At 33.8% G+C, this 10,476-nt stretch overlaps 3 protein-coding genes across 4 annotated transcripts in view; 1 reads left to right on the forward strand and 2 right to left on the reverse strand.

Moving 5' to 3' along the window:
* The window catches only part of LOC108972501 (flavin-containing monooxygenase FMO GS-OX4-like), a 3,558-nt gene extending 2,403 nt beyond the window's left edge, over positions 1–1,155 (reverse strand). Inside the window, exons 1-2 of the mRNA XM_018939122.1 lie at positions 669–1,155; positions 404–593 (exon numbers count right to left, since the gene is read on the reverse strand). Of these exons, the coding sequence (XP_018794667.1) occupies positions 404–593; positions 669–856 (378 nt within the window). The 5' untranslated portion in view covers positions 857–1,155. The remainder of the gene's footprint in view (positions 1–403; positions 594–668) is intronic.
* Positions 1,156–6,499: 5,344 nt separating this feature from the next.
* LOC108972504 (electron transfer flavoprotein subunit alpha, mitochondrial-like) lies at positions 6,500–8,066 on the reverse strand. Of its 2 annotated transcripts, XM_018939124.1 has the most exons (4): positions 7,979–8,066; positions 7,815–7,916; positions 7,619–7,759; positions 6,500–7,550 (listed from the first exon to the last, which is right to left on the reverse strand). In XM_018939124.1, exons 2-4 carry the CDS (start codon positions 7,854–7,856, stop codon positions 6,741–6,743), a joined length of 993 nt encoding a protein of 330 aa, XP_018794669.1. In that variant the 5' UTR covers positions 7,857–7,916; positions 7,979–8,066; the 3' UTR covers positions 6,500–6,740. The 2 variants fall into 2 exon arrangements, with proteins under 2 accessions (XP_018794669.1, XP_018794670.1); XM_018939125.1 differs by lacking the exon at positions 7,979–8,066 and having other exon boundaries at positions 7,815–7,968.
* Positions 8,067–8,281: 215 nt separating this feature from the next.
* LOC108972510 (RNA/RNP complex-1-interacting phosphatase-like) lies at positions 8,282–10,403 on the forward strand. The gene is made up of 5 exons (XM_018939132.1): positions 8,282–8,485; positions 8,569–8,644; positions 9,932–10,051; positions 10,132–10,211; positions 10,318–10,403. The coding sequence occupies exons 1-5, from the start codon at positions 8,463–8,465 to the stop codon at positions 10,370–10,372; spliced, it is 354 nt and encodes a 117-aa protein (XP_018794677.1). The 5' UTR covers positions 8,282–8,462; the 3' UTR covers positions 10,373–10,403.
* The last annotated feature ends 73 nt before the right edge of the window (positions 10,404–10,476 follow it).

Consider the following 10,476-nt stretch of genomic DNA (forward strand, 5'->3'; position numbering starts at 1 on the left):
CATTTGACGAGATATCTTCACCAAATTTAGCACGGGTTATTGATTAAGACAATGATACAATCTCCTAAGAAATCGTTTAGATCCGATCACTAAAACATATAGCTGCTATACAACCTGAACGATCGGATATCAGTCTTTGTATGGAAAACTTTTCAAATTGAAGAGATATTTTTCAGAAAATTTGCATGTATTATTTTTCAAGGCAACCGTACAATCTCCTAAGAAATTGTTCACATCCGATCACTATAGCATATAGCTGCCATACAAACTGAAGAATCAAAGTTCTTTTAAGTATTTTAGTAACCGAACTTAACGGGTTTTGTTGTTTTTTATAATTTTATTTTATTATTTCACTTTTTAATATTTTTTTAAATTTATTTTTTTTTTCTTGTTTTCAACTTACTTCCCATTTTTCATCCAAAGGACGCACGCGTATTATCTCATGCTGCAGCTTAATATATTTAGATAAATCGAAATGTTGCGCGTACGACTGCAAGAACTTCAGCACCTCCGCAGACGGTACGAATGATTGCTCGATTTCCGCAGGATATGAGTAATCCGGATAACCCATAACCTCTTTGGGCAGATTTGTGCTATTTTTTTGTGAGAATGTAGAGAAAAAATGTTGCAAGATCCAGAATATTTGGAGTAAACTTTTGTAGACATACCGTAAACCCTCGTACATGCTGCTGTGCACATCATTTTCGCCTGGTTTCGTATACACCCAGGTGCCACCGATCTCGCTGCACTGCTCATAGGCGATCGCATCCATGCCCTGCTGCAGTGAGTTTTTCAACGCGCAAAGTCCCGCCGTACCAGCGCCAATTACACATACACGCTTGCCATTGGTAGCCATTTTGAACCAAGTTTTACACTTTTTTTTTTTTTTACACTTCTTTATAGTTCCTTTTTGCTATGCACTTCACTTCCGCTGCACTACACTTCCTCACTCATACAAAGTTCAAACACTATTACGTACCGTTACACTTTTGTATTGACTAATATATGCGTTCAATATGTTTTTTTACCGCGCTCCGCAGCTTGTACGTCTGCTTTGTTAGATGGCCAGGAAAATACTGTGATCGACAGCTTGCCGTCAGCGCCAACATCACCAACGTTTCCGTCGCTTAACGGCCCAGTAATACATACAGCGCGCAGTCGACAAGCACGTTTTACGTACAAGTATTGAGTACGTTTACGAAATTAACGTTCAAAATAAAATCGCTTGGCTTATCTGTGCGCAACCCCATGATGGGGCAAATGCGGCGGCAAATAGACAATCGCTTAGCCAATGCTTTGCCGCAGCTGTTGTCGAAGCTTGTGTTTTTGCTTGACTATGTACTGGTAGGCGAAAGATCACATGTGTAGTGTTCGGTGGCGCATAGTGGTTTAGTCAGTCAGGTGCTATACCGTCACCCATCATCAAACCATAATTTGGTTAGTTGATCCGTTTCTTGCGCTTGCGCAAAGCCTTGGCAGAAATCAAAGATTTGCAGTTGAAATTCCATTATTTGCTGATAGTAAATATTTGGCAAACTTGTTTACGCGCGTAAAGCTGGAGGCCGTTGGTAAAACTCGGCAGTAGAGTTTGTTTATATTGATATCGGATCTCATTTTTGCCATAAAAATGCGTTTTTTTCTATTTATACTATTTCTACTATTTTACTTTTTTTTTTAATATTTTTTTTTTTTTAATATTTTGTCTAAAATATTTTTTCATATCTGAGTTAAAAAAAAATTTAGGTATGTTTATAATCCCTCTTACAAGGTTACGCAAAGCCATGCTAGGTACAAAAGTCCTTTTCTTTGAAATGGCATAGTCTGCAACACAAAATTACGTCGCACATCATAAATTGCGTCGTACACTCACCTAGCTGCTCATAAATTGATAATTCATTTATACTTAATTGCAAGAATTATGTATGTAAGTAAGTGCTCTTATTAATATTAACTGAATATGTTTTTATTGATAGCCGGGCCAACCTACATACATATGTACATTTAAAGCTTGACCTTGTTCGCCGTAGGCATCCGGCGATCGCATGCCGATCAACTATTTTGTTGCTGAAGAGAGGGACATTTCTATTCGTAATAGTTATTTATAAATAATAATAATGTAAATTACACTTTTCTTTGCAGATTGTTAGTTTTATATTTTTAGTTAATTACTTTTCCTTTTTTGTTGCTGGCAGCTGCTGATTTGCGAGATTATTTAAATAAAAAATCGGATCCGTTTGCAATTATGTTTTCGTAAGCCTGTCTTTGTTGTTTCTTTAGCTGAACAATTGTTTACTCAAATATGTTATTTATTTGACACTTTCGCTGTCAAATTAAAATTTCAAAGGCGCGTGTTGGCGTTTAATCTGTTGATTAGAAACTAAACTAACAAAAAAATCTTTTCTTGAACATCCAAGACTAAGAAATCATGGTTTTTTGCATAATAATCTTTTTATTTTGGAAATCTGTCGAATTATGAAAATGACTGATTTTTTTAAATTTTTGTTGCTCAGTCACATGATTTTGATGTGTCACATGTTTTGTGAATTTTTCTCCTTTCTTCGTCTCACTGTTAAACTGTTCTGTTTGAATCCGACAGTGACCGACTGCACAGCAGTCTATAGGCGCAGGATAAAGGCTCTTGGATCCATGACTCCAAATAGAGATCACATCGCCTCAATAGCACCTAGCAGTATAATGGAATTCATCAATTTGCTGGGGCTAGTGGAGTCGTTATGACTTAGGAGAGCGCACAATAGACACTAGGTCGCGGTGCGATCCTCATTTACTTATCTAGACGACTCTAATTGATCCAATAAATAGTAAAATTTTTTAACAAAATTATAATAGTCCCAAAAAAAAAAAACGGAACCAGTTTAGATAGTTTTTGGAAAAAAATCATAGTTGTATGAAACACAACGGAAATGTAAGATAGAATAACAAATATAGAGGAAGAAACAATTAACGTGCGATTGGACGTCGGGAAAATGAAATTGAGGGGCGTGGTTGAATTTTTAAGGATTAAAGACGGCTTAACTCGTTTTCTAGCAAAACTATAAAGCCTATAGAAAAAAGTTGTATGGAAATGTTGTAGATAATGAACACATCGGTAACTTTTTATAGACTTTTTTCGCATAACCTCAAGATTTATGTGAACAATTGATGTAACCAAGTTTTTGCGTTTTTTTTTTTGTACAAAATTTTTTTCTTTCATAAAATGTTGAGCCAGCTTACCTACGTGCAGGAATTCGTGGACATGCCGGAAATTTTCAGACGTGCAATTCTAAAAAGACCTATCAATAAGTAGGTACGTGCGTATTTGTCACAAATCGATAAACAACTTTAAAAACTCGTGCAAATAACGGTAGCTATATATTAGGCGAAACTAGTTTCATACCAAAAACATATTTCAACAGTTAAAATTGTCGGTTGACTCACATACATATCCCGTGCAAGCATGTATGCAACTATAGAGTACATATTCTCACCTGAAATACAAAATAACGTAACAACATTTTCGTAAATTTACAGTGGCATGAATGAAACACGAAATAAAGTGGAACATGAGTGAAACAAAATTTTAATATTCGTTGAAACTGGTTTATATCTGACCGCAGGACATGAAAATGTTGAACATATTTAATATTATGTATGTAATTTGAAGTAGTGAAGCGTAATCAATAAGACACTGAATTTTGAATTTTTTGATGATGCGTTATTTTGAATTTCAGGTGACGATATGCACATATCAATTTTCGTTTTCAAATACATGCACATATTCCCATGCAAAAGTTGGAATCCAAATTTTTGTTTGCTTTACGTTTTGTTGCAATACTCGCACCAGCATCAAAGTGTAGACTGCCTGCTCGCGCTCATATCAAGGAAAGAGCAAAAGTTCGCTAAGGCAATAAAAGTCTAGTCTCGATTGATAAGCGCGTATGACAACAGCCGGCACCGAGACTTCCCCGTGCCGGTGCCCGGTGCATATGCTCAATACGATCTTTGAACGCCAATATACATGCGGCTATTGTATTGATCCACACAATGTGTGATCGCGTATGATTGCTGGAATAGGAAATGAGCAGGCGTCTATATATTATACTAATTCGATTTCATTTTTGTTTTTATTTGATTTTGATTTTTAAGCACTAGCGTCATGAGGGGTGTTCAATATGAACTGTTTAGCTAGTTATTAGAAAGATATTTGGAAATAGATTTACATTTGATTTTGGCCGCTTCGCTTAATTATGCTTTCAATAAAAAATCTAATGTACACACATAAAAAACTAACAGTTGAATACTCGTACTTAAGGCTCACACCTAGTGTGACCGCCTAAAAAACGATGGTGTTTGGGAATTTAAACGAAAAAAAAATTGCTTTGAAATGTGTATGTTATATTTATAGATATTTCAATAACACAAAGTAAAAAAAAAAAAATTTTGAAAATTGAAAATTGAAAATTTTCAAAATTTTTTTTCAATTTTTGAATTATTTTGAATAATTAAAAATCTGTCTCTTATACACATCTAAATTTAAAATTTCGCAAGTTTTTTGAAAAATACTGAAAATTTTGATTTTTAACTTAAATATTTAATTTCGTATTTTTAATCAAACTTCAACTTATTATTTTATATTCATATTAATAAATAAATAAACAAATATGTATGTACCATTTTGGTCGACCAGTTTTTGACATTTTTCCGCTTAGACATTATTCCTCAGTGTAAATCGAAATTTCCAAAACGGAAGCAGCGAACCATTGTAGTGCTACACGTCTCCGTTAACTTCACAAATTTCATTGTTGGCTTCCCTGGCATATTTCCTTTTTTTACACAAAAATTTCAAAATATACCGAATTTCTTCATTATTTTCACTCATTTTTGAAGAGCTGTAACTTTTTCAAAATCCCCGAATTTGTTTTTTTTTTGGTTAAATGAAGCTTAAAATGTCACCTTTCCAACACTACAATGTGATTGCTAGCACTGGAGATATGTATGTATACGACTGCAACGACAACTATCGACACAAAATACGAAAACACTTTTTCGACTACCAATAAAAGTTAATTGCGCACTAATTTAGAAGGTTAACTCACAACTTATTAATTATTTACAAGTGAGCATTGTGTTAAATCAGCAATTATATACACATACATACATATATATTAAATATATTTATATAATATATGTATATAATTTGTTTACTTTGGCTTTGAAATATTCAGAGGAAAGTGCATCATAACTCGAAAGTGGAAATATTTTTGAAATAATAAAGTTTTATTACATATTTATAATTTGTTCTTATTTTTATTAAGTTTTAGAAACATACATTCTGATATATTCCCACGTATATAGTATATATTTATATGTGTGTATATGTTTCTACTTCCCAACAACACTAGAAAAAGCAATAACTTTTTAAATTTATGTTACGATTTATAAACATGAATGTATATAAAAGTATATATATGTATTTTTATTGCCTTAATTGGCATTAAAATAGGTCAGGCGATAATATTCACTTACAGAAATCACATGGAGAAGGCGCACGCCCTTGTTTATAGGAAGGAAATTCAATGATTGAGCGTAAGTTGAACAACAAATTTATTTTTGTAAATTTTTATTTTAATGAAAAATATTTTTGTAAGTTTTACGAGCTATTGACGTCACTTATCCTTACTAAGCTGTGATTCTTTAGGTTTTAGTTAGAAAGCTAACGTCACAGCCTTATAAAATGGCTTGGCAGGCGCATTTTTATGAGCAACATTAATATATGTATGTAGCAGCTATACATATGTATACAAACATGCGTAGGCGAGTATATAGCTACGAATTCATTGATTAAAAGCTATAACACGAACATGTTTTACATGCATACTTGAGTGATCAATTCTAATAAATTTTTTAGTCTGAGGCGATAATGATTTTATTATTACTATAGTAATTATATAAAATACTTGACAGACATAAGATATTAAACTGTAAAGTAATCAAAAACGGCAATGCTTGAGATTCCCTTGTTATCTTATCTAAGTTTATAAGCCGATAAATAATGTGATTTGCCAAAGCTATTGGTAAATATATTCACTGTTTCAGATTTGTCTAACTATACATACATATATTTCATTGAATTTTGTTTTTAGCGGTCTGTAGAAACTTAACTTATGTGTTGTCATTTATATTAGCACTTTGATGCTACTCAAACCTATACAAATATATTAATAATATATATATGAGGCCCTCTGTACACACAGACTACTCTTCAGAGAAAAAATATTAACCGTTATATTCTACATTAAACCGTTCATAACGTTATAAACTCAAATATAATCTAACTTAAATTTGTATCAGTTCAGTTTAAATGAGGCCTAAAAGTATGCTATAATCGAACTACTAACGCGCATTATACACAAATATCGCACTAGACCAGAGTATATAAACGACTAGACAACAAAACAGTTACGTAATGCTTTGAAGCGAAATTGCGAAAAACAATGTACACTTGTGGATTTAGATAATATAAAGGTTTCTCAATTTTATTCTTAAACAAAAGCTATTTCTTGGCGCATAGTATGCTACATGATGAATGCGAACTAACGTACATACGTTGTATACAAATTAGAAAAAAATTTAAATCGTATCTAATTATAAAGCAATTGTTGGTAAATTTTTGTTTAGAAAAAAATAAAATAAAATAAATGCACTACGGTTTATATCAGATGATTAATGACGACATTGTAGCCTTACAATTTCCCTGTCAACTCTGGCACAGCTTTGAAAAGATCCGCCACCAAACCAATATCTGCTACCTGGAAGATTGGAGCTTCGGGATCTTTGTTTATAGCCACTATTGTCTTAGAGTCTTTCATGCCAGCCAAGTGCTGAATGGCACCGGAAATGCCGACAGCGATGTATAATTCGGGTGCGACAATTTTGCCTGTTTGACCAATTTGCAGATCGTTGGGCACATAACCAGCATCAACGGCAGCACGGGAAGCACCGACAGCAGCACCAAATTTATCAGCCAAATCATAAAGTAGTTTAAAGTTATCGCCGGATTTCAAACCACGTCCACCAGACACAATCACTTTGGCACCAGTCAACTCTGGACGATCAGATTTAGTAAGTTCTTGCGAAACAAATTCACTCAATTGGGAGGCATAATCTCCAGTTGGTGCCTGTTCTACGGCGCCACTACCACCAGTAGCAGCGGCAGGTGCGAAATTCGTACCACGCACGGTTATCACTTTAACGGGATCTGTGGAGCGCAGTGTCAATATGGCATTACCAGCGTAGATAGTACGCACAAAGGTGTCTTCGCTCTTTACATCGATAATTTCTGAAATAGGCGACACATCCAATTTAGATGCTACGCGTGGAAGTACATTCTTTCCAAACGCAGTGGCACCAGCCAATATATGTGTAAACTTGAAATGCGATTGAGCTGCCAGCACAAGTGGTGTAATAGATTCCGGCGTGAAACCCTTGAAAGCTGCGTTCTCCGCCACCAAGACTTTAGCAACACCTTCGACCTTTGCAAGTGCTTCAGATGCCTAGAAATTTTATACACGTTATTACTTTGTTGTTGATTATGCAAACATAAAACAAGTAATGCATTTACCGGACCACATTTGGTGCCAGCTACCAATACCGTGACATCACCACCGATCTTCTTCGCAGCGGAGATGGTGTTTAATGTAATCGGATTTAGTGCCTCATTATTGTGCTCAGCAACCACCAAGGTGCTTTTGCAGCGGTTGATCTGTAATAAATGTATTGTTTTTTTCACGTGGGCTACATTGCTGCTTTTTGCTTACCAAACTGCTGCGTATAAGATTCCTTGCATTGGAACTGAACATTGTAGTTTAAAAATAATAATAATTACAAAAATAAAATTTAGGTGGTTTTGCTGCAATCTCCTGCAAAAATGTTAGCTGATAAGAATTTTTATTAAATCAAAGCTTGCTAATTAAACACTTACTCGGCGATCGCCACGAAAGTCCAAAAGTCGAATAACTCTTCAGACAGCTGTTCGTGGTGAGTTATACAATCAGCTGGTTTCTGTCTCAACTATGTTGTTCCTCTGTCAATATTGAAAATTTTAAATTATGGATAATATAATTTAAAAACCATTATTAATAATATTGTTTTCTTTTTTTAAAATATATTTATAATATTAATAGCAATCTTACAATTGTATTTGCAAACTTACCACTTTCGTTGAGAGTTTTATGAGTGTGCTGTCAACATGTTATGGTAAAGTGGCAGCATTGATTGTTGACATGTGTGCGTGCGTACCATAATATATGTCAAATATCTTCGTAAATATTTATAGTTCTTAACAAATAATAAAATTTTGATAAATTTACTTAAAGTCCTCCAAAATCTCAAAATTCAAAGTGTTTTCAAAAGTATTTAAATATTTTTTGTTGTCAGTGCGGCAACTATCAATCAGTATCAAGACTATGGCACCTTCAATACCAGATAGGTTAGTGCTAAGAACGGCGGCAAGAAGCTCAAATGGTTTTCCCCATCATTCATATAATTACGTACATATGTAATAATTTGCAGATGGCTCAACTATACTCCTATGGGTCAACGGGTCGAAGGAACACGATTTATTGCATTTAAAGTGCCGCTTCGGGAGGTGAGTTTTTAACAAGAAACCTATCTATCGCTTAAAAGTTAGTAGCCCTTATTTTTGGAAGTGATCGGAATGTTTATTGCGTCGTATACACATTTAATGGTACTATAGATAGATATGCATCTATGTTCCAATTCTTTCACTATAATTGATTTCATAAATCGTTAATAAAGGAACCTTACCAATCCGACGTTTGATGCCTTGTCACCGCAACATTTAAATTTTTTTTTTAATAATTCAAAACGATAACAATTGCGCAAACCGGTTGTAATTGTATCGGCATTATCGAACTCAAAAGGCATTTATTGCTAACAGGACCCATAGTGCCCAACGTAAAACGAGCTAAAAATTGGTCACGTATTTGCATACATATAGGCTTATATTAAGATCACATGTAAATATATATGCCCATGGAAGTATTGCATATATACATGTACAGATATACATACATACATATATGTGTGTAGTTCTTGATTAAAAAAAAAGCCAAAACTCTAAAATATATTATTATTATTTTTTTTTATTAAAATAATGCCGAATAAGGAAGAAAAGAGTAATGCGTTTTTGGACCACACGCCTTCTGACTGATGGTGCCGGAATAACATGAGGCGCCATTTCCTATTAAATTCAAGGAAAATATGAATATGAAATTAAATTGTTTTATTTAATTAAATAACAGCAACTCCTAAAGGGAGCCAGGAGTTGGCACTGGCGGTTAACGGTGGTTGTCATAAAGGCTTTGTTTTTTCTCTGTGCGCCTTTATTTTTGTCGTATTGCTATTTACTCAATGCCTTGCCTTTGCAGCTTTCCGATCGAGGCGTACGCTGCATGAACGCTGTTTTTGCATTCTTTATAGTGGCTTGAAGTTAAATTTATATTAATTATACCACACAGAAATTCGCTCGCAGGCAAGACATGTCACACAGTGGATGAAAAGGCGCACGCATGCGCAAGTGTTTAGTTCAAACAGTATATGCGTATGCGTATTTGTTGTATTGAAATAGTGACTTTTATTATTTTTCGTTAATTAAGCAATTTATTTTGTCAGACATTTAGGGTGGTCTCCTTGCTAAATGACCGGCGGGCCTATGTTGGTATTTTTCAATTTTATCTTTGCATAATGAATTGCGTATATTTTAAGAGTTAACACAAGGTATAATGAAAAACATAAATAAACTTTTTATACTTTTTAAGTATCGCAGCAAAAAATACAGAAGTTAAAAACATAACCTAACTTTATTTTTGTTTCGCTTGTTCAGAATTGTAAGTTTGTTTTTTGATTTCTCTAGGTTGTCAATGAAAATGTGGACGAGCAGGACCGACTTGATGCCTCGATTTTACTGAAATCAATACCGAACTTGGGTATGATTATCGATCTGACGAACACCTCTCGCTATTATACGCCAGATGTAAGTTTTTTTGGTTAGTTTCTTTTTTCGAATAAAAAATGTGTGTTTTTCCTTTTCTATATTTTTTCGCTCACATATAGTGCTTTGTAAAGAAGGGTTTAGAGTATAATAAATTAATGATTCCTGGCCATCATACACCACCGCCACATTTGGTTGATCAGTAAGTACTGCCTACTTCTATCCATACATACACACAATACATATGTACATACATATGAATGTGTAATTTTTTGTAATTGCTTCATCATGTTTTTTTTTATATACAGATTCAAAAAACTGGTGTTTAATTTTTTAAATAAAAACGCGGGTAACGGTAAGTAAACCCATAATCGGAACTAACACAGCTGTTGCAGTAAATTTTTGTATTTTTTTTTTTATATATTTCTTCCCAAAAATATCATATTAGGAAATTATATATATTTTCT

The sequence above is a fragment of the Bactrocera latifrons genome, unplaced genomic scaffold (assembly GCF_001853355.1).
Source record: "Bactrocera latifrons isolate USDA-ARS-PBARC rearing strain unplaced genomic scaffold, ASM185335v1 scaffold_40, whole genome shotgun sequence".
Taxonomy (NCBI): domain Eukaryota; kingdom Metazoa; phylum Arthropoda; class Insecta; order Diptera; family Tephritidae; genus Bactrocera; species Bactrocera latifrons.

What these genes read in the sequence shown, in the direction of transcription:
- LOC108972510 (XM_018939132.1), top strand. Translation starts at nt 8,463, where the DNA reads ATGGCACCTTCAATACCAGATAG. An exon ending in TTAAAGTGCCGCTTCGGGAG is followed by an intron (nt 8,645 to 9,931) that starts GTGAGTTTTTAA and finishes TGATTTCTCTAG; the next exon opens with GTTGTCAATGAAAATGTGGA. An exon ending in CTCGCTATTATACGCCAGAT is followed by an intron (nt 10,052 to 10,131) that starts GTAAGTTTTTTT and finishes GCTCACATATAG; the next exon opens with TGCTTTGTAAAGAAGGGTTT.
- LOC108972504 (XM_018939124.1), bottom strand. Translation starts at nt 7,856, where the DNA reads ATGTTCAGTTCCAATGCAAGGAATCTTATACGCAGCAGTTTG. An exon ending in ATCTTATACGCAGCAGTTTG is followed by an intron (nt 7,760 to 7,814) that starts GTAAGCAAAAAG and finishes CATTTATTACAG; the next exon opens with ATCAACCGCTGCAAAAGCAC. An exon ending in CTGGCACCAAATGTGGTCCG is followed by an intron (nt 7,551 to 7,618) that starts GTAAATGCATTA and finishes TAAAATTTCTAG; the next exon opens with GCATCTGAAGCACTTGCAAA.